Genomic DNA, 20,709 nt, shown 5'->3' on the forward strand with positions numbered 1-20,709 from the left:
TTAGTAGTTCCACATAGCGTTGTTGGAGAACTATGTTTAGATGAACATGTAAAATATGCCCATAAAGTTAATAGCAGCAATTTTACTGTCGTATTTTGACTTGTGCGTGCTGATCCATCCCCTTCAAGTAATGTGGTGGGAAAATATTCCAGATACTTGCCTGGACGTCAATTGACCAAAATGCCTGGGGTAGCGGAAGTGACATCACGTGCCCTTTGACCTCCACTTTCACTCACAGACACATACTTACACATGCACCCAAATGCACACTTACACACACACACACTCTCACATAAACACACACTCACCCGCAATCAGGCACGCAACATGCATTTAAAAGCATTTTTACTTACCTCAGCTGCCATGGAAGGGCATTTTTACGTTTTTATTAGACTAATAGTGAATAATATATTTTTAATCACTATTAGTATGATAAAAAATTGACCGAAAATAAAGATTTGAGCCTCAACCTACGTACATTAGGACGAGCTGCCCCTGTGTTCCAGGCACTGTATTTGCCCCCGCTTAGGGCAGGGGTCGCAAAGGCTGTGCCAGGGGGCGCAAGGGAAAGCCAGGGGTTGCAGCTGCGACCCCTTGCTGCCCCTAAATGAGGTCAATGACTTCTAGGCATACATCGCTACTGGAATTGCCTGATGTGTGTTAAGGCTGAGCGGTACATCTGGGCACAAGTGTAAATCCAGATGTGCATTGATCTCTGCGCATGGATGCCTCCTGCTGAACTGGGACAAAGATGTTAAATGTATTTCATTTGCATCACAAAACTGACCGAGATTCATGCAAGATCCAGCTTAGCCTGGCTCTTGCAGATGGAGTACAGAGGTTCATAGCGCCTGGCAGATATCTCCAGTCAGTCTAGTGCTTTGAGACCACTCCGCTGGCGGTGTGAGCTAAGTAAGCAGCCACTGCTGTTATTTTGATGCTTCCTAGGGGCAGGTGATAGCAGCCAGTAACGATCTTCTCTGGCCCGGGGGCCTCAACAACATTTCCTCCCCCGCACGTGTTCCTTAGAGACACTGAGACCTTCTGCTGGGGAAACACACTCTGAGGAAGTGGTCAGACAGCCAGGGTTTCCCTCCAAATAAGAAACGTTTTTATTTGTGTTTCCTAAAACCCAACCGACCCCGAAACGGCGCCAGACTGCCACTGGAGCGTCACTGAAAGCAGATTATTTGAAAAACACGCCAGTGTCATGTTTGTGCGTCTTAACGGTTAACAAGTTCTGTTTTCAAACATCGCAGAAACAAAAAAATAAGGTATAACGGTTGGAGGTTAACATTCATACCTATGGAACTGATAAAAAGGAGCATTGGCAAACAGAAAGATAAGCGCAACCAGAGCCACAATAAAAAGAGACAGCCACAACCCCGGGCCCGTCTCTTGGTGATCTCCACCGGATGCCCAACAGTTCACTACAGCTCAGGTGTGTCTTAAAGGATCGGTCCTGGCATCCCAGCGACACCCAACAGGATACCAACACATTACACGCATCTCTGCACAAACAAAACCGGAGAGTTGCGCCCTGTCTGCCGCAATTTACCGCTAAATACCCGCCCACACACTTTCAACACAGCATTTTAGGTGGAACACCTCACACATGCCAACACTACACAGTTATACCACTGAGGCTCTTGTTATGTGTGGTATGAGATACCCGCATGGGCAATGCCACGCTCACTTGGCATTACCGATTACACACACGCAGTGGTGTAAATATGAATTGTTATATTAATGCTGTGTTCTAAGTTTAGTGCTCGTGTATGGGAATGACTGGGGGAATGGTTGTCTGAGCACTGACCCACACATACTTTTCACTCATCCTGATGCCTATTCCCGCACATGTTGTACTTGTGAGTGATGGTCACTAGAGAAAAAGTTTGCCCCTACCCAGGACCGGCTTTAGGGCGGTGCGACCGGTGCAGCTGCACCTGGCGCAGACCTTGCTTGAGAGAGCTGTGCTTAAAAATAATTTATGGGTTTAAAAGTAGTGAACTTCCTTGTGTCTCCAGCTATTTTCAGCAACAATAAGAATGTGAAGATAACGCAGATGATTAAGGTTCCCGCTGCTGATACACTTTTGAGTTTCTATCTGAGTGTCATATAGAAACTCAAAAGTCTTAGTAATTTGGTCATGAAACACTTGGTTGTAGAAAACAGGTGACCAGTCCATGATTTGATTTAGTGATGCCTTGCTAAAAGTTTAGGTAAATATGCCTTGGCATCATGAACATGGAACCAATACCTTGTTTTAGGTAGCTCTCCATGCTCTACTTACCTTCTGCCTTTTCTAAGCGCTACAACTTTTTTGTACTGGTATCACCCAATTTATTGTCACATTTACTGACCACAAGCGACTGAAGTGGTGAGTTAGCCTTCCTGGAGTTCAGACTCGTGACCTGTGCTCACCTCGCGTTTCAAACTCGCAGAACCATTCACCGGCAGAGGATGGAAGGGCTGCAGGGAAAGTGAGATATTGTTGAGTACCAGGGGCAACTTGTAGTGACAAAAAGGAAACCAAGGAACTGGAAGATGTGGCTACCAGTGACACCGGGACAGAGTACCCTACTGAGAGAAACCTTCAGAGGGACACTAGCACCGGAATGGGGTCACCCGTGCCCAGAAGCAGGGTGAGACGGAAAAGATCAGGTCGAATGGACAAGGAAGCAGAGAAAGACTGTGCCAGGCCTTCAGTATACTAGTCCTTGCTGGGGTATGATAACAGATGCTAACAGTGGACACCATCTACTTTAACCACCACCCACCAAGACCAGACACTACTGCAATCAATCAAAGTGAGGACACAAATTACCAACCAACACCTCCACAGCTGCCTCGTGCTAGATGGGGGGTCAGACGCGTGAACCAAGACTGCAAAGTACTCTGCAGAGAAAAACTGACATATTCCACGTCCAAGACTCATTCTCCTTATAGAGACCCCCTGTGGGGAAAACTCCCAAGTCACAGCTCACATCACTCCCTTCTAAGGGTGCCAAAGATGGCCGGTCACATTAATCCTGTGAAAAGTCTCTTAAGAAAAAGTTACAAGTACAGATCCACGGCACTGGGGACATATAAAAATGATGTAATAACATCTAACGTGAAAGTCATATCTAATTGGGATCTTACATCAATGTAAGATCTCTTGGGTAAAGGTAGGAGGGAATGCTTAGATTCCCTCAATTCTATGATACTTCTGGAAGGTTGCAGGGTCCAAGCAGAGTCAGTTGTACGTGTGTGTAAGAATGTGTATAGCCATGGCTCCGCCCAGAGGATAAAATCCCTCTAGGCACTACTGAATCACTTACAATGCTCTACGCCCGCTCACCCTGATCTCCCAGAAGCACCACAAGTAGGACCACTCCTATGATTTGGTTGTGTTGTATCGTTTATTAAGAAGCACAACTGTTACCCAAGCACAGACATATTAGAGCATGGAAACGTGTGTATGCACACAGAACATATTTAAAAAGGCATGGAATCATGTGTTTCTGGACATAAAATGTCTGTGGGTATGTAACCGATGTAAAAGCAAACCTGAAAATCTAAATCAAGAGAAGAGATTGAATATAACTTCAGAAGATCACGGATTACAAAACTAAGGAAATATTCAAGCGATCTGTGTGTATTTATTTAACAAACATCTTGCCAACATCCTACTCCCGGAGAAGTATAATGTTGGTTTCTTCATCTCTGGGTGTTGGGTCTCTGAGGATAGACATGCTTGAAGTGAGAAAGGGCTTCATGAGTGAGTCCTGCAGTGTCCTTTACCAGATCATGAAGTAATCCCGAAGGCAGCACTCTCAACAGGCCTTCTGGCTCCAAGTACAAAATGCAAGAGACGGAGGGGATTGGATGGCAGATAGTAAAACAAGTACTTAGAGTAGGTTAAGTGCGGTGAGTACTCCTGCCGTTTGTTAAAATTAGCAACTATTTCCCGGATGCAATAAGCACCAGGGTACAGACACTATCCATGTTTTTCTATGCAGAGCCTGTAAAAGAAAAGCTACAGGTTCTGCACCTGTATTTGACATTTCAGTTTCACGGAAAATAGTTTATTTTGCTTTGTTCGCTACCATTCAGTCTACTGTGCATCTGTTTCTGTGTGTCTTTGTATTAATACTCCAGCAGGCGATCTCTCTGTGTCTTTGTATTTATATTCCTGCAGGAGATCCCCCTGTGTCTTTGTATTAATATTCCTGCAGGAGATCTATCTGTGTCTTTATTCCAGCAGGAGATCTCTCTGTGTCTTTGTATTAATACGCCATCAGGTGATCGATCTCTCTGTGTCTTTGTATTAATATTCAAGCAGGAGATCTCTCTGTGTCTTTGTATTAATATTCCAGCAGGAGATCTCTTGGTGTCTTTATTCCCGCAGGAGATCTCTCTGTGTCTTTATTCCAGCAGGAGATCTCTCTGTGCCTTTGTACTAATATTCAAGCAGGAGATCTATCTATGTCTTTGTAGTAATATTCCAGTAGGAGATCTCTCTGTGTCTTTATTCCAGCAGGAGATCTCTCTGTGTCTTTACTCCAGCAGGAGATCTCTCTGTGCTTTTGTACTAATATTCAAGCAGGAGATCTATCTGGGTCTTTATTCCAGCAGGAGATCCCTCTGTGTCTTTGTATTAATATTCCGTCAGTAGATCCCTCTGTGTCTTTGTATTAATATTCCGTCAGTAGATCGCTCTCTGTCTTTGTATTAATACTCCAGCTAACGATCTCTCTGTGCCTCTGTATTAATATTCCAGCAGGAGATTTCTCTGTGTCTTTGTATTAATATTCCTGCCGGAGACCTCTCTGTGCCTTTGTATTAATATTCCTGCCGGAGATCTCTGTGTGTCTTTGTATTAATACTCCAGCTAACGATCTCTCTGTGCCTCTGTATTAATATACCAGCAGGAGGTCTCTCTGTGTCGATGTATTAATAAACCAGCAGGAGATCTCTCGGTGCCTTTGTATTAATTTTCCAGAAGGAGATCTCTCTGTGTCTTTGTATCAATATTCAAGCAGGAGATCTATCTGTGTCTTTATTCCAGCAGGAGATCTCTCTGTGCCTTTGTATTAATATCCCAGAAGGAGATCTCTCTGTGTCTTTGTGTCAATATTCAAGCAGGAGATCTATCTGTGTCTTTGTATTGATATTCCAGCCGGAGATTTCACTCTCCAAGACAAAAGGCAGAGAGCTCATCACTTAGTTGGACCAATAATGACTCAGAGTTTCCTTCTTTCAAGTCAATGAATTTAGCATCTTTGGTTTGATGAATTCTAAAAAGAGGAAGACCGAAGGTATTTGTACCTGGTCAAAACATGCAGCATATTGAGATCACTGATTTTTTGCTTTGGGTCATATTCATAGGTGAATAATAAACATTTGCTCCAGTTTTAAAACGTGAAGTATAGATTTCTATCATATCAAATATAGTGAATAATATGTTTGTTCTAAAAGATTTTTCATCAAGTAGGCTTTCTTTGTTTATACCTCATATGATCATTTAGAAAGATTGCTAAGTGGTACATTTACCACATATGGTTTCATACTCAATTCTTTCCACTTTTTCTTTACTGCAAAAGTCTTTCTGTCAAACAGAAAGGAATGCAATCTGATTACTCAATACTGTGCTACACAAGGAATTAACATTGTTTCAAATTGGTCTGTCCTGATTTTTTTCTTGTGTAACCTATCTGTGATGTGGTTCTTTTGTCCAAATACACTGGCTAAAATATGAAAATCACTCACCAGAGAAAAGGTATAAAGCTGGGAATAGCTTGTGATGCTAATTGAGTTTAAGTATTGTTTACAGCCTCTAACTATGCCGGACTTGGACATTTATAATTGTTATTTTTATACAGATGTTTTTCCTTTACTCTTTGTTTGGTGTGCAGCTTAATTTGTAAATTGCATAATATAAAAATTGTCTCCTGTCTGGTTTAAGACTGGATCACTTACCTCTCACTGCTTCCCTCACCTAGGAAGATGGATGCTGTAAATCTCGCTGAAACAGTTGTACAAGGTGTGCTTTACCTCCTGCTGGCTTTTCCCCGCCAGGGTAAGTTCACCCCAGCATCTCAGATAGATTTTTTGTGAATTTCAATAAAAGATTGCTCTAGACAATAAAAATGTGAACTTTGAAAGGGAATAGCCCCCAGGAATGTGAGAGTCTTTCATTGATTTGGTCAGTTACTAATTGGTTACTGAAAAAATGCTAGTCTAGTTATTCTTCTAAACAATATCACTAAATAATTTTATTTCAGAATTTGGAAGGCAGGATTGGTCAAGCATTATCCAAGAGGACAAGGCCTACATTATATTTTCGAAACTACCACTGACTATATAAATTAGTAACATCTAGATTCATTGTTTGTACATTATCTCAAGTTGGATATTTTGAATATCGTGGACATTGACATATGTAAAATACCTTTAAAAAAATTAGATGTTGACTTTGGGTTTTTGTGATGTACTAGAGCAACTCGATAAACTGATTCCTTCCTTACATTTATTTTCTCTTTTTTTAAAGATTGTATTAAAAAAAACGCTTACATTTTGGCCTCACTAATCACCTACCGTTTGAAATGCTTAACAGTGTAGTGACAGGCTGCCAATTAACTTTTTTTATATATATGTACGGCAAACATTAGGAAAATAATCTGCCTTACATCCGAAAAACAATCCAGATTGTTAAACAGTGTAAGATACTGGGTCACTGGTTGAGGGGGGTGAAACCCTTTTTAAGCAGAAACCACAATTCTTCTGGTTGAATTCATAACCCTTCAGTAGGTTGGCACAGAGCAGTCAGGTTTAACTAAGAAGCAATGCTTAAAGTATTTGTGCAACACTTCAAACAGTAACACAGTGCAAACACACCACAAAATAATCCCACACTAGTTTAGATAAATAGCGTAAGATGCAATAACTAAAACAAGACTAAAATGACAAAAATCCAATTAGTGGAACTGGAGATATTCAATTATAAAGATTTTAGTAAAACTATGCCAAAAGGCATAAAATGGCATCTGTGCATATCTGTGCCAGGACAAAGTCACAAGTTCAGGCTGACCCCAATGGAGCACGGACTGGCTGCAGGGATCCAGGTACACCTGCTGAACACAGTATCTCAAGTCTTGACTTGTGGAGCGTTGTGAAGATACAAGTTGGAGATGTGTCAAGCAGATGAAGCGATGTTTCGGTAATGAGATACGGCAAGGCTGTAGTGCAAGGTCCTGTGTACGTTGTCAAGGATCCCATTGACTGGGGCTTGTGAAGCAAATTCCAAAGTCGACAATGCTCTGCGCAGAAAGGGTGATGAGTCTGTTCTGAGGAGTTGCATGCCTGCGATGCAGAGTTTGGCATCATGAACAAAGTTGCTGTCAACAAAGGATGTGTCATGCAGTCCTGGTTCTGATGTGCCCATGGGATATGATGTGATGCAGGTTTTTGTGGTGGTTCTAACCCACGCAGCAGAGGCGATGCTTTGGTTCTGCTCAGGGATGCACCGTGCAGCATAGGAGATGTGTCAGTTCTGTTGGATCCACAGTGACTGGCAAGAACCTTAGGCCCACTTCCAAGGGTCCAGTACTAAGATGGCATCACTTGGCAGTGTAGACTCACAGATGGCAGAGCCCTGGTGCAGGTGCAGGGTTGTTCGAAACCTGCCGTGTCCTTGTGGCTTCAGAGCAGGAGGCCAGCCAGATAGATATTGGAGTCACCCTCAGGTTCTGGATTCAAGAGATGCAGGTCCAGTCCTTCTCATCCTGGCAGGATGGCAGCAAGCAGCAAGTCAGCTCAGTATGTCAGCAGCTTGAGCAGCAGTCGAGCAGAGTGGTAGTCTTTTTCAGCAGTACAGCAGTACTTCTTCCTGACAGAGTAGCCACAGATCTGGAAGTGTACTGAAGTGGTGGTGTCTGAGGTCCAGTATTTATAACCAGTTGTGCCTTTAAGTGGGGGAGAAGCCCCTAAAGGTTTTCATTTGGAGTACCCAGGCGTCCTGTCTCCCCTACCCTGGCTTCAGACTAACTGCACGGGTATGCAGCTCTTTGTGTGGAAGCAGGACACAGTGTGTTGAAGTGTAAGTGGGGCTGTGCCCAGCTCCTCCCTCCCATCCTTCCAGTGTTGGCCCATCCAGGCACACCTAAGTTCCCTATTATCTGTGGCTGTCTAGGATGAATGCACAAAGCTCAACTGTCAGCTACACCCATTCTTGTGACCCAGATACAGGCTACATGCACTAAATGGATAAGGGAAGAAAATGCTAACTTTCTAAAAGTGGCAATTTAAAAAAAGTAATGAAAATCTCCAACTTCACCATTAATTAGGATTTTTATTTCAGTTCAAAAGACACCAAATATGAACTATTTACCAGGTCACGTGTGAAAATTCCAGGTCCATAAATACAATAAGGCAATTCCATGGTTATTCAGTGAAAAAGGAAGCCTTTGGAGTAGTGAAAAACAAATTTAGGAGTTTTTCACTACTAGGATATGTAAAACCTAAAAGTACAGGTTCAACTTTTCAAATACACTGCCCTCTTGGCAGACCAAGGACTACCAAGGACTACCCTAGTGGTGACTTATATCCAGTGACGTGTCCTGAAAAGGAAGGTTTGGGACTGGTGAGACATTTATCTTGCCAGGTTGAAATGGCAGTTTAAAAGTGTACACCTTAGCCTGCAATGGCTGGCCTTAGTCATGTTTACAGGGCTACTTAAGTGGGTGTCACAATCAGTGCTGCAGGCCCAACAGTAACATTTTATTTACTGGCCCTGTCTACATGTAGTACCACCTCATTACGGACTTATATGTACATTAAATAAGCCAATGTTAACATGTTTTAAGGAAGGAGATCAGGCATTTTAGCACTGGCTAGCAGTGCTAAAGTGTTCAGGGTCCTAAGGCCACAAAAAATGAAGCCAGAAAAAAGTGGTGGAGGAAAGCAAAATGTTTGGGGGAAGACCCCCCCCCCCAAGACTGACACGTCTAACACACAATATGGATATATTTGGCATTAGGAAAGGCATTCATTCCATTCTAGACTGAAAAATGTTTGTCTCTGAAGATCTTAAAGACCCCCATCTCCCATCTTTCACTGTTCATCATTACATATTTTACCTGAGTTCCGACCTTACCCTATCCAGGATTGAACTGGAACTGCCTCTGTCTACTCAACGCTTTCAAATGGTTTCTACTTCTTTTGGTGAATAAATTCGATGGGACTACTTTACAAAAGTAGTTGTGCAGGTAAGCAGAATTAGCAAACATTTATGAATGCAAATTCACATTAGCAACTCACAAATCACGTATTAATTGCAACATGACGTGATCTGCTTTATTTACAAGAATCTATTGTGGGCATTCAGCTTTGGGGCATTTGAAAAATGTGGTAAAGAATTCAAAGCCTGTCAACAGAGGAAGATATTCTCCTCTCAAGAGCTGGAGCTAATTATTTTTCAGAGCAAAAAAGGGAATGAAATATTCCTAAAGTTGCTGGAGTTTACATAAGGAGTACATCCCTGGGCAGGGTATTCGGTGCAAACGTACTGATGAATTATAATTATAAACAAGAAAATGTAAACGTGCTACATATCTGTAAACACAGCTTCCTATGCATGTCAGTAACGTTACATTGAGACTGACATTCTTATAATAATTCAGAAGTGGGTTAGTGAAGTCTCAGGGGCAGAGAGGGATGACGTGAGTTAGTGAAGTCACAGGGCAGAGAGGGATGAAGTGAGTTGGTGAAGTCACAGGGGCAGAGAGGGATGAAGTGAGTTGGTGAAGTCTCAGGGCAGAGAGGGATGAAGTGACTTAATGAAGTCACAGGGGAAGAGCAGTGGATGAAGTGAGTTAGTGAAGTCACAGGGCAGAGAGGGATGAAGTGAGTTAGTGAAGTCTCAGGGCAGAGAGGGATGAAGTGAGTTAGTGACGTCACAGGACAGAGCGGAATGACGTGAGTTAGTGAGGTCACAGGGGCAGAACAGTGGGTGAAGTGAGTTAGTGAAGTCTCAGGGCAGAGAGGGATGAAGTGAGTTAGTGAAGTCACGGGGCAGAGAGGGATGAAGTGAGTTATTGAAGTCACGGGGCAGAGAGGGATGAAGTGAGTTAGTAAAATCACAGGGCAGAGAGGGATGAAGTGAGTTAGTGAAGTCACAGGGCAGAGCAGTGGATGAAGTGAGTTAGTGAAGTCACAGGGGCAGAGCATTGGATGAAGTGAGTTAGTGAAGTCACAGGGCAGAGCAGTGGATGAAGTGAGTTAGTGAAGTCTCAGGGCAGAGAGGGATGAAGTGAGTTAGTGAAGACACGGGGCAGAGCAGTGGATGAAGTGAGTTGGTGAAGTCTCAGGGCAGAGCAGTGGATGAAGTGAGTTGGTGAAGTCACAGGGAAGAGCAGTGGATGAAGTGAGTTAATGAAGTCACAGGGCAGAGAGGGATGAAGTGAGTTAGTGAAGTCTCAGGGCAGAGAGGGATGACGTGAGTTAGTGAAGTCACAGGGGCAGAGCAGTGGGTGAAGTGAGTTAGTGAAGTTTCGGGGCAGAGAGGGATGAAGTGAGTTAGTGACGTCTCAGGGCAGAGAGAGATGAAGTGAGTTAGTGAAGTCACAGGGCAGAGAGGGATGAAGTGAGTTAGTGAAGTCACAGGGGCAGAGCAGTGGATGAAGTGAGTTAGTGAAGTCACAGGGCAGAGCAGTGGATGAAGTGAGTTAGTGAAGTCACGGGGCAGAGCAGTGGATGAAGTGAGTTAGTGAAGTCTCAGGGCAGAGGGGGATGAAGTGAGTTAGTGAAGTCACGGGGCAGAGCGGGATGACGTGAGTTAGTGAAGTCTCAGGGCAGAGCAGTGGATGAAGTGAGTTAGTGAAGTCTCAGGGCAGAGCAGTGAATGAAGTGAGTTGGTGGAGTCACAGGGCAGAGAGGGATGAAGTGAGTTGGTGAAGTCACAGGGAAGAGCAGTGGATGAAGTGATTTAATGAAGTCACAGGGCAGAGAGGGATGAAGTGAGTTAGTGAAGTCTCAGGGCAGAGAGGGATGACGTGAGTTAGTGAAGTCACAGGGGCAGAGCAGTGGGTGAAGTGAGTTAGTGAAGTTTCGGGGCAGAGAGGGATGAAGTGAGTTAGTGAAGTCACAGGGCAGAGCAGTGGATGAAGTGAGTTAGTGAAGTCACGGGGCAGAGAGGGATGAAGTGAGTTAGTGACGTCTCAGGGCAGAGAGAGATGAAGTGAGTTAGTGAAGTCACAGGGCAGAGAGGGATGAAGTGAGTTAGTGAAGTCACAGGGGCAGAGCAGTGGATGAAGTGAGTTAGTGAAGTCACAGGGCAGAGCAGTGGATGAAGTGAGTTAGTGAAGTCACGGGGCAGAGCAGTGGATGAAGTGAGTTAGTGAAGTCTCAGGGCAGAGGGGGATGAAGTGAGTTAGTGAAGTCACGGGGCAGAGCGGGATGACGTGAGTTAGTGAAGTCTCAGGGCAGAGCAGTGGATGAAGTGAGTTAGTGAAGTCTCAGGGCAGAGCAGTGAATGAAGTGAGTTGGTGGAGTCACAGGGCAGAGAGGGATGAAGTGAGTTGGTGAAGTCACAGGGCAGAGAGGGCTGAAGTGAGTTAGTGAAGTCTCAGGGCAGAGAGGGATGAAGTGAGTTAGTGAAGTCTCAGGGCAGAGCAGTGGATGAAGTGAGTTAGTGAAGTCTTGGGGCAGAGAGGGATGAAGTGAGTTAGTGAAGTCAGAGGGCAGAGAGGGATGAAGTGAGTTAGTGAAGTCTCAGGGCAGAGAGGGATGAAGTGGGTTAGTGAAGTCTCAGGGCAGAGCAGTGGATGAAGTGAGTTAGTGAAGTCACAGGGCAGAGAGGGATGAAGTGAGTTAGTGAAGTCACAGGGCAGAGCAGTGGATGACGTGAGTTAGTGAAGTCACAGGGCAGAGCAGTGGATGAAGTGAGTTAGTGAAGTCACGGGGCAGAGAGGGGTGACGTGAGTTAGTGAAGTCTCGGGGCAGAGAGGGATGAAGTGAGTTAGTGAAGCCTCAGGGCAGAGAGGGATGAAGTGAGTTAGTGAAGTCACAGGGCAGAGAGGGATGAAGTGAGTTGGTGAAGTCACAGGGCAGAGCAGTGGATGAAGTGAGTTAGTGAAGTCACTGGGCAGAGAGGGATGAAGTGAGTTAGTGAAGTCACTGGGCAGAGAGGGATGAAGTGAGTTAGTGAAGTCAAAGGGCAGAGAGGGATGAAGTGAGTTAGTGAAGTCGCAGGGCAGAGAGGGATGAAGTGAGTTGGTGAAGTCACAGGGCAGAGCAGTGGATGAAGTGAGTTAGTGAAGTCACTGGGCAGAGAGGGATGAAGTGAGTTAGTGAAGTCTCAGGGCAGAGAGGGATGAAGTGAGTTAGTGAAGTCACAGGGCAGAGCAGTGGATGAAGTGAGTTAGTGAAGTCACTGGGCAGAGAGGGATGAAGTGAGTTAGTGAAGTCACTGGGCAGAGAGGGATGAAGTGAGTTAGTGAAGTCAAAGGGCAGAGAGGGATGAAGTGAGTTAGTGAAGTCACAGGGCAGAGAGGGATGAAGTGAGTTGGTGAAGTCATAGGGCAGAGCAGTGGATGAAGTGAGTTAGTGAAGTCACTGGGCAGAGAGGGATGAAGTGAGTTAGTGAAGTCTCAGGGCAGAGAGGGATGAAGTGAGTTAGTGAAGTCACAGGGCAGAGCAGTGGATGAAGTGAGTTAGTGAAGTCACAGGGGCAGAGCATTGGATGAAGTGAGTTAGTGAAGCCACAGGGCAGAGCAGTGGATGAAGTGAGTTAGTGAAGTCTCAGGGCAGAGAGGGATGAAGTGAGTTAGTGAAGACACGGGGCAGAGCAGTGGATGAAGTGAGTTGGTGAAGTCTCAGGGCAGAGCAGTGGATGAAGTGAGTTGGTGAAGTCACAGGGAAGAGCAGTGGATGAAGTGAGTTAATGAAGTTACAGGGCAGAGAGGGATGAAGTGAGTTAGTGAAGTCTCAGGGCAGAGATGGATGACGTGAGTTAGTGAAGTCACAGGGGCAGAGCAGTGGGTGAAGTGAGTTAGTGAAGTTTCGGGGCAGAGAGGGATGAAGTGAGTTAGTGAAGTCACAGGGCAGAGCAGTGGATGAAGTGAGTTAGTGAAGTCACGGGGCAGAGAGGGATGAAGTGAGTTAGTGACGTCTCAGGGCAGAGAGAGATGAAGTGAGTTAGTGAAGTCACAGGGCAGAGAGGGATGAAGTGAGTTAGTGAAGTCACAGAGGCAGAGCAGTGGATGAAGTGAGTTAGTGAAGTCACAGGGCAGAGCAGTGGATGAAGTGAGTTAGTGAAGTCACGGGGCAGAGCAGTGGATGAAGTGAGTTAGTGAAGTCTCAGGGCAGAGGGGGATGAAGTGAGTTAGTGAAGTCACGGGGCAGAGCGGGATGACGTGAGTTAGTGAAGTCTCAGGGCAGAGCAGTGGATGAAGTGAGTTAGTGAAGTCTCAGGGCAGAGCAGTGAATGAAGTGAGTTGGTGGAGTCACAGGGCAGAGAGGGATGAAGTGAGTTGGTGAAGTCACAGGGCAGAGAGGGATGAAGTGAGTTAGTGAAGTCTCAGGGCAGAGCAGTGGATGAAGTGAGTTAGTGAAGTCTTGGGGCAGAGAGGGATGAAGTGAGTTAGTGAAGTCACAGGGCAGAGAGGGATGAAGTGAGTTAGTGAAGTCTCAGGGCAGAGAGGGATGAAGTGGGTTAGTGAAGTCTCAGGGCAGAGCAGTGGATGAAGTGAGTTAGTGAAGTCACAGGGCAGAGAGGGATGAAGTGAGTTAGTGAAGTCACAGGGCAGAGCAGTGGATGACGTGAGTTAGTGAAGTCACAGGGCAGAGCAGTGGATGAAGTGAGTTAGTGAAGTCACGGGGCAGAGAGGGGTGACGTGAGTTAGTGAAGTCTCGGGGCAGAGAGGGATGAAGTGAGTTAGTGAAGTCTCAGGGCAGAGAGGGATGAAGTGAGTTAGTGAAGTCACAGGGCAGAGAGGGATGAAGTGAGTTGGTGAAGTCAGAGGGCAGAGCAGTGGATGAAGTGAGTTAGTGAAGTCACTGGGCAGAGAGGGATGAAGTGAGTTAGTGAAGTCACTGGGCAGAGAGGGATGAAGTGAGTTAGTGAAGTCAAAGGGCAGAGAGGGATGAAGTGAGTTAGTGAAGTCGCAGGGCAGAGAGGGATGAAGTGAGTTGGTGAAGTCACAGGGCAGAGCAGTGGATGAAGTGAGTTAGTGAAGTCACTGGGCAGAGAGGGATGAAGTGAGTTAGTGAAGTCTCAGGGCAGAGAGGGATGAAGTGAGTTAGTGAAGTCACAGGGCAGAGCAGAGGATGAAGTGAGTTAGTGAAGTCACTGGGCAGAGAGGGATGAAGTGAGTTAGTGAAGTCACTGGGCAGAGAGGGATGAAGTGAGTTAGTGAAGTCAAAGGGCAGAGATGGATGAAGTGAGTTAGTGAAGTCACAGGGCAGAGAGGGATGAAGTGAGTTGGTGAAGTCATAGGGCAGAGCAGTGGATGAAGTGAGTTAGTGAAGTCACTGGGCAGAGAGGGATGAAGTGAGTTAGTGAAGTCTCAGGGCAGAGAGGGATGAAGTGAGTTAGTGAAGTCACAGGGCAGAGCAGTGGATGAAGTGAGTTAGTGAAGTCACAGGGCAGAGAGGGATGAAGTGAGTTGGTGAAGTCACAGGGCAGAGAGGGATGAAGTGAGTTAGTGAAGTCTCAGGGCAGAGAGGGATGAAGTGAGTTAGTGAAGTCTCAGGGCAGAGAGGGATGAAGTGAGTTGGTGAAGTCACAGGGCAGAGCAGTGGATGAAGTGAGTTAGTGAAGTCACTGGGCAGAGAGGGATGAAGTGAGTTAGTGAAGTCACAGGGGCAGAGCATTGGATGAAGTGAGTTAGTGAAGTCACAGGGCAGAGCAGTGGATGAAGTGAGTTAGTGAAGTCTCAGGGCAGAGAGGGATGAAGTGAGTTAGTGAAGACACGGGGCAGAGCAGTGGATGAAGTGAGTTGGTGAAGTCTCAGGGCAGAGCAGTGGATGAAGTGAGTTGGTGAAGTCACAGGGAAGAGCAGTGGATGAAGTGAGTTAATGAAGTCACAGGGCAGAGAGGGATGAAGTGAGTTAGTGAAGTCTCAGGGCAGAGAGGGATGACGTGAGTTAGTGAAGTCACAGGGGCAGAGCAGTGGGTGAAGTGAGTTAGTGAAGTTTCGGGGCAGAGAGGGATGAAGTGAGTTAGTGAAGTCACAGGGCAGAGCAGTGGATGAAGTGAGTTAGTGAAGTCACGGGGCAGAGAGGGATGAAGTGAGTTAGTGACGTCTCAGGGCAGAGAGAGATGAAGTGAGTTAGTGAAGTCACAGGGCAGAGAGGGATGAAGTGAGTTAGTGAAGTCACAGGGGCAGAGCAGTGGATGAAGTGAGTTAGTGAAGTCACAGGGCAGAGCAGTGGATGAAGTGAGTTAGTGAAGTCACGGGGCAGAGCAGTGGATGAAGTGAGTTAGTGAAGTCTCAGGGAAGAGGGGTATGATGTGAGTTAGTGAAGTCACGGGGCAGAGCGGGATGACGTGAGTTAGTGAAGTCTCAGGGCAGAGCAGTGGATGAAGTGAGTTAGTGAAGTCTCAGGGCAGAGCAGTGAATGAAGTGAGTTGGTGGAGTCACAGGGCAGAGAGGGATGAAGTGAGTTGGTGAAGTCACAGGGCAGAGAGGGCTGAAGTGAGTTAGTGAAGTCTCAGGGCAGAGAGGGATGAAGTGAGTTAGTGAAGTCTCAGGGCAGAGCAGTGGATGAAGTGAGTTAGTGAAGTCTTGGGGCAGAGAGGGATGAAGTGAGTTAGTGAAGTCACAGGGCAGAGAGGGATGAAGTGAGTTAGTGAAGTCTCAGGGCAGAGAGGGATGAAGTGGGTTAGTGAAGTCTCAGGGCAGAGCAGTGGATGAAGTGAGTTAGTGAAGTCACAGGGCAGAGAGGGAAGAAGTGAGTTAGTGAAGTCACAGGGCAGAGCAGTGGATGACGTGAGTTAGTGAAGTCACAGGGCAGAGCAGTGGATGAAGTGAGTTAGTGAAGTCACGGGGCAGAGAGGGGTGACGTGAGTTAGTGAAGTCTCGGGCAGAGAGGGATGAAGTGAGTTAGTGAAGTCTCAGGGCAGAGAGGGATGAAGTGAGTTAGTGAAGTCACAGGGCAGAGAGGGATGAAGTGAGTTGGTGAAGTCACAGGGCAGAGCAGTGGATGAAGTGAGTTAGTGAAGTCACTGGGCAGAGAGGGATGAAGTGAGTTAGTGAAGTCACTGGGCAGAGAGGGATGAAGTGAGTTAGTGAAGTCAAAGGGCAGAGAGGGATGAAGTGAGTTAGTGAAGTCGCAGGGCAGAGAGGGATGAAGTGAGTTGGCGAAGTCATAGGGCAGAGCAGTGGATGAAGTGAGTTAGTGAAGTCACTGGGCAGAGAGGGATGAAGTGAGTTAGTGAAGTCTCAGGGCAGAGAGGGATGAAGTGAGTTAGTGAAGTCACAGGGCAGAGCAGTGGATGAAGTGAGTTAGTGAAGTCACTGGGCAGAGAGGGATGAAGTGAGTTAGTGAAGTCACTGGGCAGAGAGGGATGAAGTGAGTTAGTGAAGTCAAAGGGCAGAGAGGGATGAAGTGAGTTAGTGAAGTCACAGGGCAGAGAGGGATGAAGTGAGTTGGTGAAGTCATAGGGCAGAGCAGTGGATGAAGTGAGTTAGTGAAGTCACTGGGCAGAGAGGGATGAAGTGAGTTAGTGAAGTCTCAGGGCAGAGAGGGATGAAGTGAGTTAGTGAAGTCACAGGGCAGAGCAGTGGATGAAGTGAGTTAGTGAAGTCACAGGGCAGAGAGGGATGAAGTGAGTTGGTGAAGTCACAGGGCAGAGAGGGATGAAGTGAGTTAGTGAAGTCTCAGGGCAGAGAGGGATGAAGTGAGTTAGTGAAGTCTCAGGGCAGAGAGGGATGAAGTGAGTTGGTGAAGTCACAGGGCAGAGCAGTGGATGAAGTGAGTTAGTGAAGTCACTGGGCAGAGAGGGATGAAGTGAGTTAGTGAAGTCACAGGGCAGAGAGGGATGAAGTGAGTTAGTGAAGTCACAGGGCAGAGAGGGATAAAGTGAGTTGGTGAAGTCATAGGGCAGAGCAGTGGATGAAGTGAGTTAGTGAAGTCACTGGGCAGAGAGGGATGAAGTGAGTTAGTGAAGTCTCAGGGCAGAGAGGGATGAAGTGAGTTAGTGAAGTCACAGGGCAAAGCAGTGGATGAAGTGAGTTAGTGAAGTCACAGGGCAGAGAGGGATGAAGTGAGTTAGTGAAGTCTCAGGGCAGAGAGGGATGAAGTGAGTTAGTGAAGTATCAGGGCACAGCAGTGGATGAAGTGAGTTGGTGAAGTCACAGGGCAGAGAGGGATGAAGTGAGTTGGTGAAGTCACAGGGCAGAGAGGGATGAAGTGAGTTAGTGAAGTCTCAGGGCAGAGAGGGATGAAGTGAGTTAGTGAAGTCTCAGGGCAGAGAGGGATGAAGTGAGTTAGTGAAATCTCAGGGCAGAGATGGATGAAGTGAGTTAGTGAAGTATCAGGGCACAGCAGTGGATGAAGTGAGTTGGTGAAGTCACATGGCAGAGAGGGATGAAGTGAGTTGGTGAAGTCACAGGGCCGAGAGGGATGAAGTGAGTTAGTGAAGTCTCAGGGCAGAGAGGGATGAAGTGAGTTACTGAAGTCACAGGGGCAGAGCAGTGGATGAAGTGAGTTAGTGAAGCCACAGGGGCAGCAGTGGATGAAGTGAGTTAGTGAAGTCACTGCGCAGAGAGGGATGAAGTGAGTTAGTGAAGTCTCAGGGCAGAGAGGGATGAAGTGAGTTAGTGAAGTCACAGGGCAGAGCAGTGGATGAAGTGAGTTGGTGAAGTCATAGGGCAGAGCAGTGGATGAAGTGAGTTGGTGAAGTCACAGGGCAGAGAGGGATGAAGTGAGTTGGTGAAGTCACAGGGCAGAGAGGGATGAAGTGAGTTAGTGAAGTCTCAGGGCAGAGAGGGACGAAGTGAGTTAGTGAAGTCTCAGGGCAGAGAGGGATGAAGTGAGTTAGTGAAGTCTCAGGGCAGAGCAGTGGATGAAGTGAGTTGGTGAAGTCACAGGGCAGAGAGGGATGAAGTGAGTTGGTGAAGTCACAGGGCAGAGAGGGATGAAGTGAGTTGGTGAAGTCACAGGGCAGAGAGGGATGAAGTGAGTTGGTGAAGTCACAGGGCAGAGAGGGATGAAGTGAGTTGGTGAAGTCACAGGGCAGAGAGGGATGAAGTGAGTTGGTGAAGTCACAGGGCAGAGAGGGATGACGTGAGTTAGTGAAGTCTCAGGGCAGAGAGGGATGAAGTGAGTTAGTGAAGTCTCAGGGCAGAGCAGTGGATGAAGTGAGTTGGTGAAGTCACAGGGCAGAGAGGGATGACGTGAGTTAGTGAAGTCACAGGGCAGAGAGGGATGAAGTGAGTTGGTGAAGTCACAGGGCAGAGAGGGATGAAGTGAGTTAGTGAAGTCACAGGGCAGAGAGGGATGAAGTGAGTTGGTGAAGTCACAGGGCAGAGAGGGATGAAGTGAGTTGGTGAAGTCACAGGGCAGAGAGGGATGAAGTGAGTTGGTGAAGTCACAGGGCAGAGAGGGATGAAGTGAGTTGGTGAAGTCACAGGGCAGAGAGGGATGAAGTGAGTTGGTGAAGTCACAGGGCAGAGAGGGATGAAGTGAGTTAGTGAAGTCACAGGGCAGAGAGGGATGAAGTGAGTTGGTGAAGTCACAGGGCAGAGAGGGATGAAGTGAGTTGGTGAAGTCACAGGGCAGAGAGGGATGAAGTGAGTTAGTGAAGTCTCAGGGCAGAGAGGGATGAAGTGAGTTAGTGAAGTCTCAGGGCAGAGAGGGATGAAGTGAGTTGGTGAAGTCACAGGGCAGAGAGGGATGAAGTGAGTTGGTGAAGTCACAGGGCAGAGAGGGATGAAGTGAGTTAGTGAAGTCTCAGGGCAGAGAGGGATGAAGTGAGTTGGTGAAGTCACAGGGCAGAGAGGGATGAAGTGAGTTGGTGAAGTCACAGGGCAGAGAGGGATGAAGTGAGTTAGTGAAGTCTCAGGGCAGAGAGGGATGAAGTGAGTTAGTGAAGTCTCAGGGCAGAGAGGGATGAAGTGAGTTGGTGAAGTCACAGGGCAGAGAGGGATGAAGTGAGTTGGTGAAGTCACAGGGCAGAGAGGGATGAAGTGAGTTAGTGAAGTCTCAGAGCAGAGAGGGATGAAGTGAGTTAGTGAAGTCTCAGGGCAGAGAGGGATGAAGTGAGTTGGTGAAGTCACAGGGCAGAGAGGGATGAAGTGAGTTACTGAAGTCACAGGGCAGAGAGGGATGAAGTGAGTTAGTGAAGTCTCAGGGCAGAGAGGGATGAAGTGAGTTAGTGAAGTCTCAGGGCAGAGAGGGATGAAGTGAGTTAGTGAAGTCACAGGGCAGAGAGGGATGAAGTGAGTTAGTGAAGTCTCAGGGCAGAGAGGGATGAAGTGAGTTAGTGAAGTCTCAGGGCAGAGAGGGATGAAGTGAGTTAGTGAAGTCTCAGGGCAGAGAGGGATGAAGTGAGTTGGTGAAGTCACAGGGCAGAGAGGGATGAAGTGAGTTAGTGAAGCCACAGGGGCAGAGCAGTGGATGAAGTGAGTTAGTGAAGTCACAGGGCAGAGAGGGATGAAGTGAGTTAGTGAAGTCACAGGGGCAGCAGTGGATGAAGTGAGTTGGTGAAGTCACAGGGGCAGAGCAGTGGATGAAGTGAGTTAGTGAAGCCACAGGGGCAGCAGTGGATGAAGTGAGTTAGTGAAGTCACAGGGGCAGCAGTGGATGAAGTGAGTTGGTGAAGTCACAGGGGCAGAGCAGTGGATGAAGTGAGTTAGTGAAGCCACAGGGGCAGCAGTGGATGAAGTGAGTTAGTGAAGTCACAGGGCAGAGAGGGATGAAGTGAGTTAGTGAAGTCACAGGGGCAGCAGTGGATGAAGTGAGTTGGTGAAGTCACAGGGGCAGAGCAGTGGATGAAGTGAGTTAGTGAAGCCACAGGGGCAGCAGTGGATGAAGTGAGTTAGTGAAGTCACAGGGGCAGCAGTGGATGAAGTGAGTTGGTGAAGTCACTGGGCAGAGAGGGATGAAGTGAGTTGGTGAAGTCACAGGGGCAGCAGTGGATAGAGGGTAATGCCTAAAAAACGTAATGTGGATAAATTCCATGCATTGTAAAACCTGTTCACTCCTCTCTCACCCCTTGCAGCCGACTGCAGCACAGCTCCCAGAGTGCTCCAGCCTCAGCGGGCTTCATTTCAAGAAGGGAGCTTGGCATTTCTCACATGCAAGGTGCAGGAGGGGGAAATTCAGGACTACAACGTTCTCTGGTTCCAGACAAAACCCGGCCTCCCGCCAGCTAACGTCCTGAAGCACGGGATGGACGGCAGCGTCTATCGAATACACGGCTTCACTGAGCGCTTCCAAGCTATCCGGAGACCAGAGAACAACTCACACCTGCTGCAGATCCAGGGGGTTCAGACGGACGACAGCGCCATCTACTGGTGTATGGTAGAGTCAGGCAACTTCAGCAATGTAGCCTGCGGAGATGGAACCAGGCTCAGCGTCTTTGGGGGTAAGTCAGGCTTAGACTGTTTTTGGTCTCATCGGACAGTGCACATATGGTGCTCCTGCGAGGGGTATTTTTTATAGGAAAGGGCGTTGGAGCACGCCCATTGCTTACTATTTGTTGGCTTCATTGTCACTCTT

The 20,709-nt window shown here is 47.0% G+C and overlaps 1 protein-coding gene across 1 annotated transcript in view; it reads left to right on the plus strand.

Moving 5' to 3' along the window:
* Positions 1 to 5,991: 5,991 nt before the first annotated feature.
* The window catches only part of LOC138260689 (immunoglobulin lambda-1 light chain-like), a 47,074-nt gene continuing 32,356 nt past the window's right edge, over positions 5,992 to 20,709 (plus strand). The window contains exons 1-2 of the mRNA XM_069209186.1: positions 5,992 to 6,064; positions 20,210 to 20,575. Coding sequence (XP_069065287.1) covers positions 5,992 to 6,064; positions 20,210 to 20,575 — 439 coding nt within the window. The remainder of the gene's footprint in view (positions 6,065 to 20,209; positions 20,576 to 20,709) is intronic.

This window comes from Pleurodeles waltl, chromosome 10 (assembly GCF_031143425.1).
Source record: "Pleurodeles waltl isolate 20211129_DDA chromosome 10, aPleWal1.hap1.20221129, whole genome shotgun sequence".
Classification (NCBI taxonomy): Eukaryota; Metazoa; Chordata; class Amphibia; order Caudata; family Salamandridae; genus Pleurodeles; species Pleurodeles waltl.